The 26,002-nt window shown below is 43.1% G+C and overlaps 1 protein-coding gene across 1 annotated transcript in view; it reads right to left on the bottom strand.

Moving 5' to 3' along the window:
- LOC138301625 (olfactory receptor class A-like protein 1) overlaps positions 1-26,002 on the bottom strand; it is a 74,581-nt gene that overhangs the window by 28,580 nt on the left and 19,999 nt on the right. The window contains exon 2 of the mRNA XM_069242138.1: positions 21,239-21,336. Coding sequence (XP_069098239.1) covers positions 21,239-21,336 — 98 coding nt within the window. The remainder of the gene's footprint in view (positions 1-21,238; positions 21,337-26,002) is intronic.

The following is a 26,002-nucleotide window of genomic DNA, read 5'->3' as shown; positions in this document are numbered from 1 at the left end:
GAGTGCACTGGAGGTGCCCAGGGGATGTAAATCAAATACTACTAGTGGACCTGCAGCACTGGTTGTGCCACCCACATGAGTAGCCCTTTAAACATGGCTCAGACCTGCCACTGAAGTGTCTGTGCGTACAGCCTTGTACTGCCAATTCGACCTGGCAAGTGTACCCACTTGCCAGGTTTAAACCTTCCTTTTTTATACATGTAAGGCACCCTTAAGGTAGGCCCTACATAGCCCTGAGGGCAGGGTGCAGTGTATGTTAAAGGTGGGGAATATATAAGGATGTGTTTTACATGTCCTACCAGTGAAATACTGCTAAATCTGGTTTTCACTGTTGCAAGGCCTATCTCGCTCATAGGTTAACATGGGGACTGCCTTTAAATAACTTCAAAGTGTAGATTCCCTTTGGGAGCAGATATAAATTTAGAGTTTGGTGTCTCTGAACTCACAATTTAAAGATACATCTTTTTGTAAAGTTGTTTTTTAGATTGTTCGTTTGAAAATGTAACTTTTAGAAAGTGGGCATTTTCATGCTTTAACCATTCTGTGACTCTGCCTGTTTGTTGATTACCTGTCTGGGTCAGTTTGACAGTTGACACTGCTTGTGAGTCCCATCTAGACAGTGAGACAAAGGGAGCTGGGCTGTAATCTGCTTATCCTGATGAGCCATGTGTGCTAGAGTGGAGGGAAGAGTGGTCACTTACACTTGAAAGGGCTGTCCCTGCCCTTTCACAATGCAGTCTCCAACCCCCTGGTGTGTGTTTGGGGCCTGGCCTGGGCAAGGCAGGATCCTGTAAACAAGAGAAACTTCCATTTAAAGTTTACCAACTTCAAAGGCAGAAAGGGGTATAAGTAGTGGACCCAAAACCCATTACTTTAGATTTCTTCAAGATCACTTCTGGATTCAAGAGGAACCTCTGCCAAGAAGAAGAGCTAAAGCACCCAGGAGAAGTGCTGCCCCTGCCCGTGACTGTGCTTTGTTGGGCTATCCTGCAGTTGCTGCTTCTGCCTGTGAAAGAGGACAAAGACTGGACTTTGTGGTATATTCCTGCTCGTGAAAAATCTCCAAGGGCCTGAAATGTTTTGATGTCTCAGGGCCATCAAAGACTTCCTCTGCCAGCACCTGGACTCTCTGCTGTTACTTCTGCCCTGCCAAGTGGTGCTCTATCCAGTCCCTGGGCCCTTGAAAGGTGAAGTAGGCAGAACAAGAGCTGAAAATCCATGCACAGAATGTTGTGCAGAGAAAGTTTTGATGCACCATCTGCAACGCGGCTGATAAACGATGCGCTGCTGGCTTTGCGGCTGAAATCAAGGCTCCACCTGCATCGCAGTTGAGAGATCAACCCATCATGGCTGGAGAAACGACACGCAACACCCGCTTGCGGCTGCTGATAACAACGCAAACCCCACACAGAGTGATTTTCCAACACCATTCAAATGGATTTTCCACTCATCATCCAGGGGCATCAAAGTCATCCCAACTCTGTGCGGATCCGAGGTGCCCCATCCAGAAATCGATGCATCGCCCTCTTGCGAGAGAGAAAAACGACACATCGCCGAGCCGACTAAAGAAGAAACAACACACCGCCTTCCTTGAGAGGAAGGAATCGTCACATCGCTGACTTTTCTGACACACGCTCACCTGTGCGGCTTTACTTTTGACGCTAACCAGGTACTTTGTACAAAATAATTATTTCCATTGTTTTCCATGGAGTAATTTCTTGAGTTGCAGCACCATACTCACTTTCAAAGGCCCAGGACTGGATTTAGCACCACTGGTCAGAGCATGGCTCGCAGCATAGGAGCCCAGGTGCTGTTAGCAAGATGCAGGTGACGTATTTGATGTCCCTGTTACTCCAGAAACAGGAGGAAAGCAAAGTCAGGCCCTTGGCAAAACTTTACCTTGCAGGATGGAGAGAGCTAAGTCCAGTCCTCTCACTCCCAGGCAAGAAAAGGCAAGCAGCAGGACAACACATAAAAGTAAACAGCAAAGTGGCAGTCCATCCGGACAGCACAGCAAACCTTCTTCCTGTCAGAATGTCCTCAGTCCAGATGTGTTCTCATTGTATGGTGTCAGAGGTCAATACTTATGCCCAAAAAGGCCTTTGATGTAGGGGTGATTTTAAAGGAACTCCCTGATGTGCACAAGGATCCCTTTCAACTCAGCCCTGGCCCCAGACTACCAGTAGGTGAGTAAATGTGTCTTTTGTGTGAGGACAGGACACAATTTATAAAGATGTAATTGTGAACTACCTCTCCCTCTCCCTGCCAAGGAAGAATATCAGCATGCTGATGAATGCAGATGTATCCCCTGTCAAATTCAGCTCTTCCTGCATTGTGGCTGTGTACAGAGAATGCACAAGTGTAGCTGTCACCTAAACCCAGGCATGTATTCAGAGACAGGCTAAGGCACAGAATGGTTTAAGGAAGAAAATGCCAACTTTCTAAAAATGCAATTTTCAGATCTGCAATTTAAAATCCAAAAGATGTGTTTTTAAATTGTGAGTCCAGAGACACCAAACTCCACATGTCTATTTTTGTCAATTAGAAATTACACTTTAAGGATGTTTTAAGGTAACCCCAATGTTAGCTTATAGGTGAGATAGTCCTTGCAATAGTGAAAAATGAATTTACGAGTTTTTCACTGGACATGTTAAATTTAAAGGTACATCTCCAACCCTTTAAATACACTGCACCCTGATCTTGGAGCTAACTAGGGCATACCTTATGGGTGCCCTACATGTAGAAAAAGAAAGGTTTGGGCCTGGCAAGTGGGTACACTTGCCAGTTCCAAATGCTAGTTTAAAACTGCACACACAGGCTCTGCAGTGGCAAGCCTGAGACATGTTTGGAAGATTGCTCAAGTGGGTGGCACAATCAGTGCTGCAGGCCCACTATTAGCATTTGATTTAGAGGCCCTGGGCACACATAGTGCACTTTACTGGGGACTTACCAATAAATCAATTATGCCAATCAAGAGAGACACAATAGATCACATTTTAGACACAGGGCACATGCACGTTAGCACTGGTCAGCTGCGAAAAACAGCACAGATTCCAAAAGCCAGCAAAAACAGAGTTTGGCACACAGTCACAACAAGGGATCAGAAAGCCAGAAGTCAGGGGAAAGCACGCCAAAGATGCCAGATCTACCACTGACAATCTTCAAAATACAGCCTCCTGTTCTCCCTACTTAAAACAATGAGGGCCATGATCTGCCTGTCTATTTTCGGTCTTTTCTGACCAAACCTCTGGTTATGCCTACAACACCTCCATTTAATATGGAAAGTGCTCACCTACTTGGTCCCAGAGTTTCTACTGAACCAAGAGGAGTTATTTTATTTTTTTCACAATATAAAGATCTCCTACAGGTAATGTCTGTTGTCAAATCTAAAAACAGATATTCTGTGCTGGTCACAGACTTTTCTTTTCAAAAGGCCTGGAAAAAGCTATGGCAGATTGTGGAAAGCAATTTCCGGACCTGCGTTCTCAGCTGAGAACCATGAACACTGGATTTGGTTTAATTCATCCTTGATTTTTTAAAGTGAGTTATAAAGAAAAAAGTCTACTTATGAAGGTATTGCCGTTCTCAGGAGATTTCTTCCACAACATGAAGGAGAAGACATGGAAACTTTGAGAATTACTTATATTAACTTGTTTATTACAATGCCTTCTTTCATAATCAATCAGCTATTACGTTATTCTTTTCTGCTGTTCCACTCTATTGTTTTTTCCTTGTATTACTCATTTTGACTCCCTTTTGGTGTCCCTTCCCCTTTTCGTTTCTACTTTTTCCAATATTTGATCCTTTGTTTATTGTCGTATATATAGTTTGATCCAAAATGTGCATGCTTTTCTTCAAGTTTTGCATACAAGTTACTACATGGAACATTAAGGGTCTAGGAAGCCCTGTTAAAAGACAGCAAGTTTCATCTAATTTGACTAAACTTAAAATAAATGTGACACTACTCCAGGAGTCACATCTTTCTGAGTTGGAGGCTGCCAAGTTGAAACAATGGTGGTTTGTAAATGCTTTTGTCTCGTCTGCAATGTTTAAGAAAAAACGGAGTACTGATTTTATGTCATAAAAATTTGCATATCTCCCAAGAGCCTGACTCTGAAGGTAAATGGCTTATTGTTAAACTACTTACTAACAGCAAACAAATTACAATTTTCAATGTTTATAGCCCATTCTTTGTTACTACATTCTGGATTACAGTCTCCAACAAATTGCTTCAGTGTGATGACGATTATATTATATCTGGTGAGTGTTCCGCTGGGCCAATCTGCAATCAGGTTAGTGACTCGATGTTAGACAGACAATCTAAAGTCAAATTTATTCCTAATAAAATACATATGCAATTTCATTAGGCCATTTAATGCAAATTCTTAGTTGGCATTTGGAGAATATGGGGCCGATTACAACTTCAGCAGATGGGATTTTTCAACAACATTGTTGCAGTCTCGTAATCGAGCCGGTGGTAATGCTGCTGCCTGCAGGGGGCACCAGCACCCTCATAATGCGCACTGTCAGCACAGCTCAGTTTGAAGATTTAGTTTCTGAATTTTTCATTCTCAACACCACACCTGACTCTTCTTTTGATGTGAAATGGGATTCCTTCAAACAGTAGCTCGGGTTTTATTATGAATTTTGTTTTACCCAAAAAAATCTCTTGGAAACTCAATTAAGCCATCTTCATGAGACAATAAAGAAATTGGAGCGCACTTATCATTCCAAACATGTCACTTTCTAACAAAGCCTAATAGATGCCAAATTAACTTTCAATCGACTAACTACAAATGCAGCTTTTACTTATTGAACAGTAATGCAAGATATTATGGTGGCCAAAATAAGATCAGCAAGTTGCATGTGAATTATTTAAAAGTCAAAAAAGATAAAACTAAATGGAATCCTTAATAAATAATGAAGGGACTGTTCTCTTTAAGGACAAAGATCTTTTAAATTCATTTCTCTGTACTCTGCAGAAACACAACCTTTCTCAATCAGATTTGATTAATTATTTTCAAACTATTGCATCCCACCAATCACAACATATTGATTTTGAATCATTGTATACAGACATCTCTTTATCAGAAGTCATTCATGCAGTCTCTACCATATGAAGGGGGAAAGCCCCCAGACCTGGTGGTTTTTCCATAGAATTTTACAGTCATTTTGCAAAGCTCCTGCATCCTAACATCTGCTTTTGTTTAATTCTTTTCTCAATAATGGCGCCTCTAAGGCACTTTTCAGGAAGCCATGATTTGTTTAATCCCACTTTTCATTGATGCTATTCTACTGGATCTCAGAGGACCAGAAAAATCTGTTTTTGTCAATGGTCAACTGACATCTGATAATGCTCGTGTCTTTTTCAATATCGTAAATAAGGCAGCCACATTGGATTATCCTCTGGCTGCTATTGCTTTGGATACAGAAAAAAGTTTTCAACACGTTTCCTTGTGAATTTATGTTAGTGCATTAAAATGGATTGGTTTTCAAACTAAATTGCTTGCTTTAATTTCTTTACTGTTTACAGATCCTTAAGCTGCACTTTTTGTTAACGGCATCCTCTTGGATTATTTTCCTTTGTTTAGAGAAGAACTTCAAAATTGTCCCTTATTACCCCTTTTATTCATTATTGCACTAGAACATTTTTTATCCAAAATACCACAAGTCCTAAACATGTCAGGATTTTTTATTGCAGAACAGCAAATCAAAATGTCAGTTTATGCTGATGACATCCTATTATACTGTTCCAGCCCTCCACATCCCTTACTCCTTTTTTCAAGAAAGTCTCTATTTTCTCCCAATTATCAGGATATCAGCTAAATACTAATTGTTGGACCTGGCCCTTTTACAGGGTCATTCCCCAGACTTTTTACTTTTTGCCTCCTTAGTTTTCTGACCTTTGTTGGCTGACGTTTTGACTCTGAGCACTTTTTCACTGCTAACCAGTGCTAAAGTGCATGTGCTCTCTCTTACAAATTTGGTATGATTGGATTCTACCTGATTGGCATATTTAATTTACTTATAAGTCCCTTGTAAAGTGGTATCCCTATACCCAGGGCCTGTAAATTAAATGCTACTAGTGGGCCTGCAGCGCTGCTTGCACCACCCACTGAAGTAGCCTGTCAAACCTATCCAAGGCCTGCTAGCGCAGAGCCTGTGTGCACAGTTTTCTGCCACAAGAACCTGGCATCTAAATTTACTTGCCAGGCCCAGAACTCTCCTTTTACTACATGTAAGTCACCCCTAAGATACGCCCAACTAGCCCTTTGGGCGGGGTGCCACGTAGGATTGCATTGGAGATGTCCTCCCTTATGTGTAAGGGGTATTGTCTGATTTATGAGGGGTAGCGTAGGCATGTTTGGTATGGTTGTGACAGTGGTAAGAAATGCTGCTTACTGGTGTAGGTGTATTTTTTATTACTATCACAGAAATGCCACTTCTAGAAAGTGCGCATTTATCTGTGCTTATGACTTTGGTATTTTGCAGCTTGTCTCGAATCAACGTCTGGGCAGACTGACAGTTGGGGCTTTGTGCATACTTCTCAGACAGCCTGAACACAGGGAGGGTGGAGGTGACACAGAGGTGCATCTACATACTGTAAAGCCTTCCTGTGCTGAGAGAAGGGAGAGGCGGGCACACCTGCATTTGTAAAGACTGTGTCCTGGCCTCACACAATAGGGTTGTTAACCCCTCACTGATGTTTGGAGCCTGTGCTGAAAGGAGAGAGGGGGCACTCCCAGAACCAGTTGTAACTGGCTGGAACCTGCTCTCCCTACCATTGTGAAACACTGTAAAAACTGACTATAAGTACAGGGGAATTTCCCCCACAATTTGAACATTCTTGGAACTTGAAACTGGACACAGAACGCTGATGAATGGACTCACCAGGAAACCACCTTGGACTGCTGCTGTAGTGCTGACCTGGGACCTGCCTGGTCACTAGGAGGAACTGCCACCATCTGCATCCCTTGTGCTGGTCTGTAGTTGGGCCCTCCAGCCCTGTGCTCCCTTTGACTCCTGATTGCTCCCAGGGGAAGGGTGCTGTGCCCCTGACCCCTGCACGGATCTCTCCAGCGTTTTCTTAGCGCTTTGGAAAAGCGCTCTTCTCTTGAAACTGCTGGAAAATATCACCGCGTAGCCCGGGCTTTAATTTTGCCCTGAACGCTCTAAAAAGTGCTTTACCTTTGCCCCAGGACAGAGCCGCATCCCAGGGCTCAAAACTTATTTCAGCGCTTTGGAAGCGCTTGATTTATTCCCCCAAAAATCACCGTCGCAGCCTGGGTTGCTGGGCTCTACCCAGCGCGAGATCCGTGCTACGGCAAGTGCCCCCGGGGCATGAAGATACTTCAACTAGAGCCGGCGTGCTCCTAGCGGTGCCCCCCGGCACGGTCCGCTCCCAGGAGCGCCACCAGGGCACCAGCCGCCTCCTCTCTCCCTGGAAGCGCCCCGGCGGGGCCAGCTCCCATACACTCGCGCACCGCTTCAGGTGCACGCGAGTGCCTCCTCGGGCCCCCGGAGGGGTCCGAGCCCCCCCAGGAACAGCCTGCAGGACGCGGGGAAGGCACGAGGAGCGCCCTTTCTCCGGTCCCTGCCCAAGGAGCAGGACGCTCCTGCAAGTTAGTCGTTTCCCTCCACATCGGCATCGGGAAGGGAGACCTCGCCGGAGGTCCCTTCCCGTTTTTCTTCATACGATTGTTGCTGGGCCACGTCTGGCCCCCACCCCACGGACAGGGTGTGAGGAGGCCGAGGCATGCCCCCACCACGAGGGAGGTACCCCCGTTTGCGCACAGGAGCGCTGGGGGCCCCTGTGCTCGTCTTTAGGCACTGGAAGTGCCTCTTCATCCAACAGGTACTTTTTCTAAGGGACCAGTAATAGTGATAATCCAAAGTTCTTTGGTTCATATATTACCTACCTGTGTTTGATGTCCTTTTTATATATATGTGCTAATGTTCCTGTTATGGGCATGTCTAGCTGATATGTATATATATGACTTGTGATATATTCTCTAAGGGTTCTTTTTTTCAGGAATTGTTCATAACAAGTGCATATATCTTTTACTCTAATTCCTGACTACTGCTTATGTTGCAGAATCCTGAGTACTTCCGTGTTCTAATGTGACAACTGCATATTCTTGCAGAGTATTAGTAACTTGTGTAACCTTCTGACAACTGCCAAGGTAGCAGGGTATTACTTACGTGTAATGTTTGTCTAATTATGTTTTGTGCAATACAGATTATTTTTACATAGCTCAGTGTTGTGTTTACTTTGTGGTGTACATTTTGCGTCACGTGTGTTGTGTGTTGTGCAAACGCTTTACACATTGCCTCCAGGTTAAGCCTGACTGCTCGTGCCAAGCTACCAAGGGGGTGAGCAGGGGTTATCTTGGACGTGTAACTCCCAAGCCCTGACTAGATTGGGTAGGTTCTGCCTGGCTGAGGTATATATCCTAGCCAACCAGAAACCCAATTTCTAACATTGATAAATCTGAAATATTACCATTAAATGTTTATGTAATAAACAGTTCTGACCTCATTAAGATTTTACTTGGCAGTCTGCAAAAATAAAATATCTTGGATTATGGTTCACACAATCAATTTTAACTTTGATCATATTATAAAGACTTTCAATGACACACTCATAATAAGTTACCCACTGTTTTTTTCTTGGTGGGGCAGGATGCATTCTACTAAAATGATGCTTACTCTCATGATATTCTACATCATTTCTATTATTCCACTTCATATATCTTATTACTATTTTAAAAAAAATAGACTCTCTTTAGTCTAAATTTCTTTGGAAACCAAAATCTCTTTGTATAAATCTACTAACTTTTAAATAGGATAAACTTGAAGGGGTCTTAAATTTCCAAATTTTAAGGAGTATCATTATGTATTTTCACTAAAACAGTCTACTGTAAGAATCCTCTCCTAATCAGGGGTGGGTGCTGGACTCCAGTCCGCTCGTGGAGTTCACAGAGTTTTTCCCGAGTTCTGAAAAACTCAGCATAGTGGAGTTTTTTCCTCGCTAGTGCTAGTCAATGGTGAGTTGGCGAGCGCTCACGAGGAAAATCTTACTCAAAACGACCTCCCGGCGAGATTTTTCAACGCGAGCGGTCGCAGTAAGGTTGCGGCTGCTTGTGTTGAGAAACCTTCCATTCATGTTGAGGTGGCTGCTGCTCGAGCAGAAAATCAACTTGAGTGTCAGAAAAGAAGTAGCGCCCTCTTGCGCTGAGCAGGGAGCCATTTGTGCTGATTTTCCAGTGTGGATAAACACCTGGTGCTAAAAATCAGTGCGAACAGCGCTACCTAACACACTCCACTGCATGCGAAGTTCCCGTAGCATGCAGAGTTTTCTAGGCACTTAGCGGAGCTCCGCGTAGTGCAACTCCATGAACTCCGCCGAGGACTAATCCTAACACTCCCTTATAGATTTTGTTAGAAAAGTATTTTATTTTCCTTTTTGATTTAAAAAAATATTGTTTTTTCAGCTAATATTTCACAAACAATTACTCCAGTCATTGCCTATTCCCATACATTTTTGTCTCCTCTACTTTCTTCTGCCTATCCTTCGGTCGCTACCCTTTAACAACAATCCATTTGGTATAACATACTCATTCAGATTGAAAATCATTCTATATATTGGAAAACTTGGGGAGAAAAAGGATTGTATTGGATATCACAAATTTTCCATAGCAATAAGAATGCGTCTTCTCTGGATCTCCACCCTTATTTTCCTTACTTTCTACATTTAGATCACAATATGAACTCTTTCACACCTCCTTAACTAATCCTAATTCAACATTACCCCAAACATCTTCTCCTTCTCCTAAATCTGTTACACTTTTCCACTATTAACTTCCAATCCCACAGCCTCTACCATTTAAAATCTACTAACCACTACTACTCACATGATCAAATCAAAGACTAAGTAGGCATGGGAAAAAGATTTTCTGAACTGTTGGCCAATTGCTCTATGAGATAAAATCTTACTTAAACTTCATAAATTTACAAGGGGAGCAAAAACCTTACATTCTCTGTGTTTTGTCTATTATCATTTATTATTTACTCCCATGAGTTTAAAATTCTTTTCTACAGATTCCAGTTCATCTTGCTGGCCCCATACGTCTTCAAATGCAGAGTTAAAACATATGTTGTTCAAATGTCCTTCTATGCTCCACTTCTGGAAACTGGCATGGCACCAAATTAACAAGATTTTTAAAGTAACTGTCCCCTTTTCAAATATCCTCTTTGGAAGTCTAGCTCCTCATTGGTCTCAATTAACACATTGTCATAAGTTAATGGATTTGCTGCTGGTGGCTGCCTTTCACTTAATAATGTCCACTTGGAAATAGGCTCACAATGTTGCTTTCCATTCTTGGTGGAATGCTGGTTTTTTTCATCACAGGTTGGATACCAATTATGTTCATCCCATATCCTTAGCTATAAAATGAGATCTTTTATGGCTCCCGCTAACAATTTTTTTATCCCAGTCTAGCTTACCTGTCAGCAAAGCCATTTCTTTCTGCTGAAGTGCGTCAACCACCTTAAATATATCTCTTGGTTTTTTTCGTGCACTTTGCTATAGTTTTATGAATGCATATACCCAATGTTTTTTTTCTCTCCTTAATATGTCTACAGTGTTTTTTGTTCCTTTTATCTAAATTACTCAGGTAATATTTTTCTTTGATCCAATCCCTCTCACTTATTGATCCCCTTAACAGTTCTTTTGACAGAAAATAACATATATTTTTTCTCTACATATCTTTTTCAATAATTCTAGTGTACGCTTTATGGTGTATATATATATATATATATCACGTTTTTCATTCATTGTCAAATTTTGTTTCTTATTTGCTTATGCCATTACTAAATGCTGTTCACTGTTGCTCAATCAACTCAAACTTAAAAAAAAGATAGCATTACATAACATCTCTCTATCCATGACTGTTCTTCTCCTGAAGCAATAGTCTCCATTGCAGTGTTTTCATTAGCCATGCCACCTTAGTTTCTGTGGTCTATTTAGGCAGAATCTTGGCTAACCAGGCACAATATACCCATCTCTTTAAACACAAACATGACAGTATTTAATATTTATTCCTCAGTCCTGGAGTAGGGCCCCTAATCCTACAAGGCAAATGTCAATGTTCCTCTCTATAATGCACCATATGTCTCTGGGCTGCTGTGCAGAGCTCATTGAAGTAAAAAGGCAAACTTGATATCTGGCTGACAGAAACAGTTTATCGCCAAAACAGTTGCTTTTGGTGTCAGCCAAGTGGACATTCATGTTGAAAGAAAAAACATTTATGGCTGCCCTCAGAAAATATGACCCAAAAATGTTTGCTTTTTTATTTTAGAGTTCATTTATAAACCAAACAATCAAAAACAATATTCAGTTGATTCAAACAAGTTAGCTTAATGAGCTCCTTATGGCCAAGAGACTATATACGAAGTAAAACATGTTTTAATTTCTGAAAGAAGGATACATCAAATGGATATGTCCCTTTTTCAGACTGTGAGTGTTATTAACAGTCCCTTATATATACCGCATTTAAGAACATTCTAAAAGTTGGCAAGATATACAGGAGCATCCTATTTCAGGAAAAAATAAAATTGATATAGATGTGTCAACAAGGTACATCAGGGCTGCGGTAAACATCTGCACAAGATTCAGCTGAGACAATGCTCCTTGTTGTCTCTCACCTTCCCCTACAATTACCTCATATGCAAGATCAGAGGACCAGTGGTAGAATCTGGGAAAATTAAGGTGGGATAAAAGAGGGTCAGAAACATGGAACTCCATGGGAAACTAGGAATTCCTGAAAGCATAAAAATTGCACAAAATAAGTTTTCAATAACTATCTCAAGCTTTGTCACTATACAGACTCTTGTATGATTAGCATGGTTTAAACTCAACTTCTGTAGCACTGAAAAGTAAGGCATATCATCCTGATGTTTCTCTACTCATCACATTGCATACACATACTGGAAGTCTAATACCATGTACACAGCGATCATGGAATTACACGTTTTTGCAATTGTCTTTTAAATTTGTCCTCCTCACTCACACAAGTTTTTAACAACACACACTAGTCCAGTTCTAAGAGTTCAAATAAATGTTGAAGGAATAGATCAAAGTTCATTGTTTCAGGAACACAGGACATCAGGATTCTTGCCCATAGAACAATCCTTACATAACAATAGGTCCTGCCGTATGTAATCCGATATCCAGGTAAGAAGGCCCAGGCTGTCTAAGGGACACCTCATCATCATCACCATCAAAGCTTTATTTGATTATTAAAAAAATAATCCTAAAAGCAACACAGACATTAAATACATCATTATTCAAAGAGAAAAAGAGATACAGGTCATTTTCACAATCTTAGATCTCAGATAACTCAACCAAGGAATAGCAGGACCATTGTCACAACTCAAGCAATCAGTATAATCTCTCTATTAAGGAAGGAAGCCTAATTTGCCCATATGGAAACCCAAAAAACCAGAAGGACTGTCCTAAGCTGATCAGTTACATATGGGATACCTCACTCCTCATGGAGAAAATAATGTAGGGTTGAAATAAGTAACACCAGGAGATGGCAGCAAAATTGATTCTCCTCCACTTGTAACCCCAGAACCATGCACCATATTTTAGGACTGGTAGGCACTTTTGTTGAAAAACCTCGAGGATGGGCAGAACTGGCTTGTTGTCCACTATCAAAGAAAATTTGAACAGTGCACCCACAGACAAGTCCAGTTCTAAGTGTTCAAATAAATGGGTACAGTGTAGGCACTGGTTGGCTAGGTAGGGCAACCATGTGGATCTCTGACTGAGCACAACTCCTAAGAAAGGAAAGTCAGTGACACCTTCAATGCATCTGCCTCTGATCAGAATTGAACCTATCTTCCCTGTTCTAGTCCTACACACCATATGCTTAGTTTTGGCTACATTAGTGTCAAAATCCAATCCATCCATCAAACTTACGAAACTAATTTAGGTCTTCAGACCGTTGGTGGTACTGGACATTAACAGTAGGCCTGGGCATAGCTCCACCAGCAGAATTTGTGGAATCAGGCACTTTGCGCTGTGTGGGGTAGAATGGAGTTCCCGAATTCTGCACTTCGGCACGGAGAGGAGCTAATTCTCGCTTGTGAGATTGGTTTTGGCACTTTCTCGCAAGTGCCACGATACTCCTGGGCTGCTTGCGAGTGTGCACAAGACTTTGCGTTCCCTCCCACTACTTCTGGCCATGCCGGCAGCCAAAACAGTGCCAAGTGGGAAGTAAGTTTGAAAACTTTTAAAAAGGAGTGTTGTTTATTTGCTTGGGCATGCACCAATATTTCTTTGTAGTTTAATTTGATTTTAAACATTTAAAGTGGTGTGTGGCCTGGAGTTTAAGTATGGGCCTAGCTATTTATTTTTCATTTCCTTTATTTTTCACCTTTTGTAAAGGAAACACGTTGTATGGCTCAGTAGTACCCATCCTTTTCTACATCTTTGTAACATTTGCAATATTATTTTACTATGTGGCCTAGATTCCCAAAGGGCCATCTAGCCAGTGGTCCCTGTACTAGGAGTCATCCGTGGATGAAATAATTATTTTGGTGGTATATATATATTTTAAACTTTATTTAAGGGTGGGGTGGCATTGGATTAAATAAAAATATTGGCTAATGTTTGCATTTCATGTTCTTTTTCACAAAACGTTTATATGTTCCGGGGTAATAGTTGATGGTCAATTTTCTTCAGTGTTACCACCACCATCATGCTTCATTATTGCCAATGTGTGTGTGTATATGTGTGTGTTTGTCATCGTCCACCATTTATCTTTGTTTTCCGTGCAGTGTGGCCAGACCAAGGGAACATTTTCTGTCCATAGGCTTGTGTTCTTTGTTTGCCATGACTCCTTGCTCCTTGTTGTTTGACCATGTGGCTGACTGGCAGATATTTTGTGCATGCAGCCAGTGTTTCTTTGCCATAGGCTTGAATGTGTCCTTTGTTTACCATGGCTCCTTGCTCCTTGTTGTTGTTTGACCATGTGGCTGATTGGCAGCCATTGTGTTCATGCAGCCACTGTATCTTTCCCATAGGCTTGCATGTGTCCTTTGTTTGCCATGCCTCCTTACTCCTTATTGTTGTTGTTTGACTATGTGGCTGGCGAACCTGACAAGCAGTGATGTTGAATTGGATTTGTCCCTTTTGCAAAGTAGTACCCAATCATTTCAAGAAACAAAGCAAAGTGAACAGCAGCCACAGCCAGCAATAGCAGATCTTCCCAAAGTTGGAGCAAAATAGGAGGTCAAGCTTTCTGTTGAGCAAGAACTTCCTCTTTTCCAAGATCTCCAGCAAGAAAAAGAAAGGTTACTACTCCTCCACCTACTTCAAGCACCACTTCTGATGACAATGATTGGGACATCATCCACTCATTTCAGCCAATCTTTTAAAGCCCAGAAACAGATGCGGAGTATTCAGATTGATAACACAGTGGGGGTGATTCTTACCTTGGCGGGCGGCGGAGGCCGCCCGTCAAAGTAACCCCGCCAGAACACCGCACCGCGGTCGTGAGACCGCTGCGGTGATTCTGAGATTTGCCATGGGCTGGCGGTCGACCGCCAAAAGGCCGCCCGCCAGCCCAGGGCAAATCAACCTTCCCACGAGGACGCCGGCTCAGAATTGAGCCGGCGTAGTGGGAAGGTGCGACGGGTGCAGTTGCACCCGTCGCGTATTTCAGTGTCTGCAAAGCAGACACTGAAATACTTTGTGGGGCCCTCTTACGGGGGCCCCTGCAGTGCCCATGCCACTGGCATGGGCACTGCAGGGGCCCCCAGGGGCCCCGCGGCACCCCCTACCGCCATCCTGTTCATGGCGGTAGGGGGTGTCTGAATCCCCATGGCGGCGGAGCGCGCTCCGCCGCCATGGAGGATTCACTAGGGCAGCGGTAAACCGGCGGGAGACCGCCGGTTTACCCTTTCTGACCGCGGCTGAACCGCCGCGGTCAGAATGCCCTTCAGAGCACCGCCAGCCTGTTGGCGGTGCTCCCGTGGTCGGTGACCCTGGCGGTCACCGACCGCCAGGGTCAGAATGACCCCCAGTATCATTTAAAGCCCTGGTACAGGTGGTGCCAGCACATTAGAACTCAATCTATTATATGATGCAGCGTCTGTTTGAGCAGTACAAAGAGATCACTATCTATGTTGTTCAAAGAGGGGGAGGTGCAATTGGGAAAGCTCTGACCATTGATTTGTACAAATGGGGCCAAGTCAAATGCCTCACACAGATACTACTCCTTTAGTTAGCAAGGAGGACAGTACAATGGGGCAAGCTATCACGTTATTGCATCTGCTACATGAACAATTAAAGAAGGTGTCTGAAAGGTTCGCATTCGGGGTGTGAATGAAAACCCAGAAGCACATGCCTTGATTGAGAGCCTAATCTATTGGTTGGCTCATAATGCAAGGCTGTAAAATGACATTATATCCTCCAAAGAATACATGTGTGCCACCCAACATGATCCATGCTACAATCAAATTATTTTCAATTTCATTCTTTTGTGGTGGATTGTTGAGGAAGCAGGAGAACTGAAAGAAGAACAGCTGGAACTTAGAATACCACTCCTCATTTCTGAAGTTCTGGGATGCCGCCTTCAGCTTCCAGTGAGCGCAATCTTGTCTCACATCTGCCAACCCCATGAACAAGAAAACCAGCTACAACAGCAACAGAAGAATCAGACCCTACCTCAGCATTGGCTTGGTTTTAAGTGGCAGGTCTTGAGTCCAGTACAGAGGTGAAGGCAAAAGCAGTCAAGCAGGTGGCAGCACCAATGACCATTCAGACGATGTTTCAGGAGTATCTGGAAAACCTAATTCGTGTTTTAAGTGCTATTTTACAGTTTATGATAGGGTGACCATATTTTCAGGAGCAGAAATGAGGACAGGTCAGACATCAAAGAAGGACTAAGGACTTTACTCTTACTTTTATACCTGTCCTGTTTTTTTAGTACCTTTGTAAAAGAGTTGTATGTCGATCAAAATCCATTGTTGTATTAGTATGGGAAGATGTGCAATGGCAAGAGATCAGCAGGCTGGCAATAACGTTTCTGGTTTGTACTGTAGACAGTGTGTCTGCTGAACCTGTGTTCAGTGCAGCTGGTGCAGCTCTTACAGTGAGAAGGACCAGTCTCTTGCCTCAAAACAAGGGGAGATTAACCATGCTCAAAATGAACCAGCATTTTATACCACCTGACTACACCGTTCCCAAAACACCACAGGAACAGGAAGAAGATGTTTAGTCAGAATCAATGTCCTTATATTATCTCGTCTAGACTATAGGAACTCTCTCTTCCTGGGTTCTCCTGGCTACGTAAAAAAGAGATTGCAGGTTGTGCAGAATGCTGCTGCCCGTTTGCTTATGAACACTCCCAGATACCTCTCTGCTGAACCAGCACTGGCCTCACTCCACTGGCTTCACATAGAACAATGTATTAATTTTAAGGCTATTTGCATGGCTCATAAAGCCCTCCATAATAAGGGCCCAATGTTTCTCAGGCAATTTATAGCACCTTATACCTCTCAGAGGGCACTTAGATCCTCTACCGCCTTGCTGGTTAATACCCCTTGGTTTGAGAAAGCAATACAGGGAGGCAGTTCTTTTGCTGTTAAAGCTGCCTACCTTTGGAATTCACTCCCTCTGGAACTCCATCAAGAGCAGCTGGAATCTTCTTTTTGAAGGAAACTGAAGACGTTTCTATTCTCAGCATAGGCATTTCCTAGTCTGGAGGTCTACTTTCAGTGCTGGGAAGTCTTTGGGTAGCCATGCGCTCTAAAAATGCATTAAACTAAACTAAAGTGTGTTTGCTGATCAACTTCTGGGTGAACCACAAGAGTTTGAGGACAAAATATACTTCCTGGACTGGGTATGTCACTATAGAACTTTTTAATTATTTCTCGCTGATTTTATTTTTTCATTCTTTCTTAGCAAACAAACAAAATGCTAGTGCAACACTATGCTTGTGTCGGGTATATGCTGCCCCAGCATTTTATAGTCACATAAAAGCCCAGATTGGAGTTGGACCTGTGTGACGTAAAGAAGCCCCCACATACCCTTCAAGACCTACTACCTCACATGCCATTGCCTATCTTATTTTTTATGTTACCTGCCCTAGAAGATCATTAATTAAAAGACTGCCAGTGCCAATGCCAAATTTCAATGTGTTGATACAATCAAAGAGGAGATATTTTATTCAACCACCATGCTTGGATTGGAAGACGTAACTAATAAGTAACTGTTGCACCAATGAGTGGTAATATATTGAGGGATAGTGACTTTGTGAGTGATGACTGATGTATGTGGTGGCTGACAGTGAGGGAGAGAGTTAAACAAAATTATAAACTTGTTTCCAATGATTTGCAATGTTGGTGGGCTGATGGGTGATCATTTTTTTCCTGAAAGTGATTGGCCTTCTAAACTTTGTGAAATTTACCTGCACGGTCCACTCATTTTTTCTGATTCCTCAGAACAGACCAACCACTTTGATTACTAAACACAAATCTACACAAAATACTCCATTTCTGTTTCCCTATTTGTACTTCAACAGCAGTGCACTTCACAGATCTACCTTGGCTCGGTTTGGGACTGGGACGGAGTTACTCAGAATCTGGTGGAGGAGGATTGAAGGACTCAGGGCTGGACTACTGAAACAGCTAGAAGGAAAAAGTTATTGACTTCAAAGAGAAACCATGATGATGGTGAAGACTGTGATGCATAGTGCTCTCTCAGCTCCGTGAACTGGAAAGAGGTGTGTTGATTTGGAAATGCTGTTGAGAATGTGTTTGCTGCATTGCTGGCTCAAGCTTGAAACTCCTCTCATGTTCTTGCTCTGCCTCTGAGTCTTCTTGGTGCACTCCTGACTCCTCATGAAGCTTACCTTGCTCCCTTTTGTCCTTGCCCATTATGCTATAGTACAGATACTGTTTTTTTCAACATGCAGGTCTTCTTCTGGTCCTCTCCTGCACAAGCAAAACTTGGGGAAAGCTCAAGACTCCAGCTTACCTGCCAGACAGGTTCAGACAGGCACCCAAGAGTGACAGACATTCCAAGAAGAATGGAGATGCATCACTCAATTTGGCAACATAGTATAATTTTCCTTTTAACAATCATAATTTTTAGAACTGGGTGGGTTAAATTTAACATTCCATAGTTTGTATATTTCAAAACATGAAGACACAGTACTTAGTATATACTATCTGGGGTTTATTTTGGGCAGAAAGACTGTTTTCAATGCAATTATCTGAGCTGTGTCATACTTATCCCTTTGTTTCGTTCCACAACAGATTGACAATGGTGTGCTGCTCAGTTCCCCAATGAATATTGCAGTAGTTTTTTTGGTGTAGTTTTTGTCTTTTTCACACCTTTCCCCAAATCAATTTTCCCCATCCATTCATCGAGTTCCTAACCCTCTTCCCCCAGACTGTGTGATTTATTGAGGTGTGGCCTAATTTGACACCATAATTGAATTGCACGCTTGCTGGGGCGGATGTGGCAAAAGCAACACTAACTCACTGCATGACCTTCTAACCTTCTTTTACATGAGCAATATTCCACACTGGCCCCATCAACATCATCATTCATGCCTTGTGTGTGTATTTTGTAAACATTTAACCCGGTTTAACCACTCAAGTTTGAGCCTACTTCTCTCCGACTCCAAGATTTAATTTCTTAAGTTTAGGTTTAATAGCTCCCCACCATTGCTCAAAGGGAATTGATATTGCTAGATTTTATTATTATGATATCAGGTCTTCTTTGCTGTGTGTCAAATACTGTCATTGTGGTAGTCTGGCCTCAGTCTTCTTAAAGTTATGATAACATGATGACCCACTAATTCTCTGTTTTCTTTCAATTGAGTCGACAGCGATGGACATCCCTTTAAATAATACTGTAGTTGGAGTTCACATAGGTGGGAGTGGCACCTTCTGTGAAGTTCTGTCTTCCCTGTTAGTGTGCTAGCCTGGTAATACTACTACTTACCTACCATCCCCTTAAGATGCCATCTTGGGAAAAACCCTGCAGTAAGAAGACTCCCTCACTTCATCTATTCAGGTAAGAGAAGATCTATAGACTGAAGTTAACTTGCTCAGTTAGTAATTAACTCCTACTAAAGAAGATGTTGTCTTACTTGTGTACATGTATATAGATTTTTGTAAGCAAAACAGGCAATAGCAATCATCTACTAATGGTCAATATAGTTGCAGAGGGCAATAGAGCAAGGGTACAAGTAAATGACATACAATGTTTTTTAGCAGATTTAAAAAACAGGCTAGACTAAAAGACAGCAGTGCAAACTAAAACACCAAAAGAAACATTTGAGGCATAATCAAGTAAAATAAATTAACCCCTTTATTTTAAACAAATACAAAAACTCACACTTTCCACCCATAACTGGCCCACCCCTCTCCCCAAACAAATAGCCCTTCCTCAAGCAGTCTAAGAAAAAGTCCAATAAGTAAAGTTCAAACCCCGTCCCACCTCCCTACACATCTACTCCATCCACAACAACTGTCCCTACCACCAAAAAAAAAAAAGATTCAAAAGAGGGGGGCATTCACAGGTTGGTCCAGAGATAGTTGAGGGATGCTTCTATATGTGCCACCTGGCGGTCCAGGTGCACAAAGTGTTGCAGGACGTGGCATTGAAGGATGTAGTCCTGGTGTGGAGGGGGGCAGAAGTTTTGGAACTGGGACGGGCTGATGCCAGATGCGATCATGGTGTCGCTGTGAGGCTGCAGGCGCTGGTTGGAGGAGATGGGGCCAGCGGCCATGACTGCTGCCTCGGCCTCATCCTCCTCCTCCTGGATGGCTACAAGCTGCCAATATTTGTTGTAGATGCCCTCCAGGCTCTGCTACCAGAGCTGAGGTGCTATCTTCTGGCAAGTTGGATGATGATGTCTACCAGGAGTAGATATAGCAGGAAAAAAAAAGGAAAATAACAAATTATAAACTGTGCTCTGTAGAGTGCCACAGTAACAGTAAATTGCTGATTCCTTGGGGCCATTGGAATTTGATGTTGATTATTACCACTAATCATAGGGCAATTACCCACACATGCCTCACTGTAGTTGACAAATGTCAAAAGGGTAACATTTGAACTGGCTTGAAGCCATGAAATATTAAATTATACATAAATATGGCACTTGCCAAAAGGGATTTTCTTTTTCTTTTTTAGGTTGCTGGGACAGAACTTTGGAAAGAAAAAAGGGCTGACGTTTTAGGAGGTGACAGGGTGGGAACTGCTGTGGAAGGGAAACGCCTTTTTAAGTTTTCATTGCATAGACAACTTTGTAAATGCTGCATTAACTGAAGCAGATTCACACATTGCACAAAAAATACTATTGCACACTGACCATGCTGCAGTTACATTATATTAGCAGTTGTGACTAATGGGGAGGTACATATGAGGATGAGTGGGGGGGTTACATATCTATCTTGCTTCAACTACAATGATTTAAAGGAGAAGACAAATAATTAAAATACCCCCACTTTGAACCAAAGCTTTGATAACCATGCAAAACAAGTAAATTAGATGAACAGCAGACAAGTCCCTCTCCACAGCAGCTCCTTTATTTTGTGATCCAAGTAATTATACATTCATCTTTTCATTTATCTAATCTATTCACCTTGCTTTGAAGCCCACCATTTGATAGAAGTTTACGCTCTCTCGTCCAGTCTTTCACTATTCCAATGCAGCCATCCATATTTATCTACTAATCCATCCATAGCCTCACCTATCCAGTATCCACCCTTTCAAACACCCTGCTTTCACCTATCCATCCATTTACCAACGTATTGTTTGTTACCATCCACCCATACCTCACCCAAGCATCGGCTTTTACCCATCTACCCTTCACCCACTGAGGCATCCTTTTACCCCTTTCATCGATCTATTTACCCACCCATGAATCTCCTATCACTCACCTATGCATCTCTTCCTTTCACCCACATATCCTTTCACTCATATACCATTTCAGGCATTCTTCCTTTCAGCCGCACATCCTTTGTTTGCTTTTCCATCAAGCCATCATTAGTAGCGTCCATTCATAATGAGCTTTTGTCTGCTGATTTACGGAGAGAAGAGGCCATTAAGAAATCAATGCCCAGTACAGCTGCTAAACCAAGGGCTTCACAAGCAATGCCCTTGCAGTGGTTATATTAGTACTTGTCAAGGAGCAAGAGCAAAATGACTTACCAGCACCCGTCCTTGGTACTGCGGGTTCTCACTTCTGACTGCTGCTGGAACCGGTTCACTGGTGCTGCCATTGGCCCAAGCACTGGTGGTCAGTGCCGCTGGAAAAAACATTACACAATTGAGTTCCAACAAAATAAATACAACCATAATAGATCATTATAGTTCTATCTTCTACTGTCATTCACTTTAGGAATTTACTCAGTTGTTAGTAAAGCAAGGTAGACAAATCAACCGCAGGCATTTCATAATGGAGGGGTGGAGATAAGTCACTGAATTGCAATAAAGAGTTGGTCAATCCAGGACAACCTATGGTGAGGTTGTGGTTCTCAAATGCAATGGGTATGAACATGGCAAAGAAAACCTTCACAAACATGCATAGAAAAGCTGTTGGTAGAGTACCTGTCCTAAAAATCTGTCCTCTTAGTATTAAGTACCAGTCTGCAAGATGTACACGAGGAGAAGGAGAAAGCTAAGCTTAGTAACAAAGCAGTTGAAAACTAGTACAGACAGGAGGAAGTCAAGTACAGAGGAGACATGTAAAATAGATAAATGCAGAGATAACAAGAATTTAATAAAGCTTACATAGAATGAAAATAAATATAAAAAAGGTAGATAGGCACAGTGCAACATTCAGGAGGTAAAAACCCTCAAGTAAACAACACTGGGTTGGGCTACCTCCAACAGATAGTCCATTATTAAGAAATAAATTGATTTTGTCAGCCAGGTAAATTACTCAGAAAACTCCATGTCCTAACACCTAAGCTGCAGCCCTTGGTCATGTGAGCAAACCACCATGGGGCTCGCCATTACTGGATGGTTAACTGGCCCAGAGCAAGTTAGGCATACCTCAATAGGGTTGTGATCACTGAAGGCACTAACCACCACACAGTAATTGACTCAATAAGTGAGCCCATAGTAGGTGAAACTAAGATGTAATCAATTTTCAAACCTTGTCTCTGCCCAGTAAAGGTAGGAGAATCAGACCCCTAGCAGCCCCTGAGCTCAAATCCATTTTGTGAGCCAAACTCAAATATGAAATTTGACATCTTCTCACTCCTGTGATACTATGGGCTGTATTTATACTCTGTTTGCGCCGAATTTGCGTCGTTTTTTTCGACGCAAATTCGACGCTAAACTAACGCCAACTAACGCCATATTTATACTATGGCGTTAGAGGCGTCTAGCGCCAAAGTTCCCGGAATGTGCGTCATTTTTTAGCGTGAACCCCTTCCTTGCGTTAATGATATGCAAGGGAGGCGTTCCCGTCTTAAAAAATGACTCCCAGGCCTTTACGTGGTATTTATACTCCCGGGCAAAAATGACGCCCGGGAGTGGGCGTGGCTAAAAACGGCGCATTTGCGCCGCTTTTTAACGCCTGGGTCAGGCATGGCGTTAAGGGACAAGTGGGCTCAAAATGAGCCCAGAGTGCCCTCCCCTGCCCCCAGGGACCCCCCCTGCCACCCTTGCCCACCCCAGGAGGACACCCAAGGCTGGAGGGACCCACCCCAGGGACATTCAGGTAAGTTCAGGTAAGTATTTGTTTTATTTTTTTTGTGGCATAGGGGGGCCTGATTTGTGCCCCCCTACATGCCACTATGCCCAATGACCATGCCCAGGGGACAGAAGTCCCCTGGGCATGGCCATTGGGCAAGGGGGCATGACTCCTATCTTTACAATGATAGGAGTCATGTTGATGGGGGATGGGCGTCGAAAAAACATGGCGCAAGTCGGGTTACGACGATTTTTTCGACGTAACCTGACTTGCCCCATTTTAAGACGCCCTAACGCCATTTTCCCCCTACGCCGGCGCTGCCTGGTCTACGTGGTTTTTTTCCACGCACACCAGGCAGCGCCGGTCTGCTTGCGCCGGCTAACGCCATTCCATAAATACGGCGCCCGCATGGCGCTTCAGAATGGCGTTAGACGGCGCAAAATTTTTTGACGCTAAACTGCGTTAGCGCAGTTTAGCGTCAAAAAGTATAAATATGGGCCTATATCCCTGAGAAACCTGAGTCCCAAACTTCTTGAAAGGACTGAAATCACAGTAGGATTGGACGCTAGCTTAACTTTAAAATCACCGACCCCCAATTAAAATCAATGGACATAAATGAGAAAACCCTCTGTTTAAGCAATGTACAATAGAAAATCTCTAAATTGCATGAGGAGTTGTTGGGCCACACTGTAGTATGAATAAATCATTCAACAGAAGTTCAAAAGACTAGGAAGCACCACCCACAAGATCGGGATTCCCGGATGGTTAAATAGGACATGGGCAAAAACAACAAACCCGGCTAGCCCTACCTCTTTTGGAAGTCGGGCCAGGCATGGTAAAACCCCGGAAGACATCCCAAGTTGGGTGATCCAGGCACAAAGTTTCCTGGTGCAAAATAAGATCAAAACCAGCTGTATAGCTAAGTCAATCCCCTGCAACCATTTTGGAAATTAATCCAGCCACATTCCAGCAAATTAATTTGGGCCAAAATACAGAACAATCCCCTGCAATAGAGCCGGGCAAAACTGCACTAAAGGGCATTATTCATCCCTCAACACTTCCTTTGGGCAGTCAACTTGAGCTTGAGTCATCCTAAAACCCAAAAGCCGCCAGGGTAACAATCCTCAATGGGTTCATGGTAGACAATGGACTCCTAAAGGGAGGGTTGATGTCAGCCCAAATCATTAAGATCAACTAACTAACTGTGTGTATCTGTTTGATAAGGGGATTCTAAAGTCAGACCTTTGAAAGGCAGATGGGGTACACGGCAGACTAGACCCAGCTTGTAGATGCCTGTAAAAAAAAAAAAAAACTAAGAGCAGACAATTGATGTTGTATTTGCAGGGAAAGGTTGCTGTTGAAAAACACTCAAGACTTTCCCAGCAAGATAAGGATACTTAAAGTTAATGGTAATACAGTTTCCACGTGCAGTCTTATCTGAAGGGCCAATACAGTCCCCTGTCGCACCAACATAATGTTCTGGTAGTTCCACAATGAAAGCTTGAATGGCCAGCTACCCAATGGTACACTTTGTTCTTAAACTGGGAATAAGATTCCGAGTTGGGATCCTTAAGATTGAGGACATTCAGCAAGACCACTACAAAAGGACAGCTTTCTGGAGAAAGATTAACACTTGGAAGAGCATTACTTGGGCGGGGCAAGGGAACCAGTTTGGTTTGGTTGAGAGAGGCAACCCCAATCCCCACCACGTGAAGCACACCCTTTGGGTTTGGAGATGGAGGGCCTAACTAATGGTCCTCCACGAACAGCTTGGGCATCTGACAAAATCTCCAAGTTCCTGGCTTCAATAGCAGCAGATGCATTGGGGACTGGCAAAGGCATAGCAAGGGGCACCACGAAATCTGGGCCCTGACAGCCAGAGCGATTACCACTTAAGTTGGAGATCCTTACCACTACAACTTAAATTTTAGCATGTGAGAGAACAGGGCTGATTGCAGAGGCCCCCTAACTTTTTGCCCCCATTTTCCACTTTTTGCTGGTGTTTTCCTGACTGTGATGGTGCGCCTGGGTACTGCTAACCAGTCCCAGGGCCTGTACTCTGTGTAAAATCAGTATGCAAATTAGGGTAATTATAATTGGCTAAGTCAACCTACCTATAAGTCCCTAGTATGTGGTAGGGCATTTAGGTTTAGGGACCACAGCATAGGTAGTTCACCCATGGGTGCGCTGCTGAGATGCCCAGTGTCATTTTAAAGGCAGGCCTGCGTTGTTGGCTGCTTTTAAATTAAAGTTATATGCAATTTCGACTTTGGAATTAAAAGTAGTTCCAAAGTCTTAAGCTACCTTATTTTTACATATAAGTCATCCCTAAGGTGTGCCCTATGTGCCCCTAGGGCTGGGTGCCATGTAACTATAAGCAGGGACCTTATAAAAATAGTTTTATAAGCCCTGGTGAGGTAAAAAATGCAAAATTTGTTTTTCCCTCATTGTAGTGAATGGCCTCCATAGGCTAGAATTGGGAGACTTTAGTTCAATTTTTAAAGTCCCCTTAAGTAACAGATACCAAGAGTTTGGTATCAAATTATTTGTTATAATAAATCACACAACTTCCAGTTGTGGGATTTAATATAACTGTTCAGGTAAAGAGTTTTAAACTTTACCTGAAAAGTTGCCAACTTCAGCCCTGCAGTGTTGTTGCTGCTGTGCTCTGATTGGCCAGCCTCTGGCAGCCTGGCCAGGCTGCCTTGATGAGGTGTGAAGTGGCCTGGCTTCACACAAAGAGATGTGCCTGTGGGAGGATATCTCCCCTCAACAGATTGTGAGGCAGGAAGGGGGAGGGCTGCCAAACTGGTCTTCAAAGGCAGAGAAGGACATTTGGAACAACCCAGTAACACCCCCACATCCTGCAAACCCAGACAATTAGGTGCCCCCTTGATTAGATTAGGAGAGGGCAGGAGAGGGGGTGTGTTTAGGATTTTTAGCCACACCAGTGGGTGGGCTCAGCCAGATGTAACCTCCAAAAATCACTTTCAGCCATGATGGATTTTTGAGGAATGTTGCCTTCTGGGATTGATTTTTGCCACACTTCCCAGGAAGTGGTCATTACAGGGGGAAGGACCCTGCACCTGATTGGAGAACCAGGACCCCCCTGTTTTTCACCCAGGAGCAAGGATAACATTGGCAGACCTGCACCCATACCTCTGATCCCCATCAGATTCCAAGGAAGAACCACAGAAGAAGAAGGACTGCCCTGCTGGACCCCTGGCCTGCACCTGGACCCTGTACTCTGAAGGACTGCACCAGCTGCACAC

The sequence above is a fragment of the Pleurodeles waltl genome, chromosome 6, assembly GCF_031143425.1.
Source record: "Pleurodeles waltl isolate 20211129_DDA chromosome 6, aPleWal1.hap1.20221129, whole genome shotgun sequence".
NCBI lineage: Eukaryota > Metazoa > Chordata > Amphibia > Caudata > Salamandridae > Pleurodeles > Pleurodeles waltl.
Note: the sequence above shows the minus strand (reverse complement) of the source record. Positions and strands in the feature narration are given on the sequence as shown.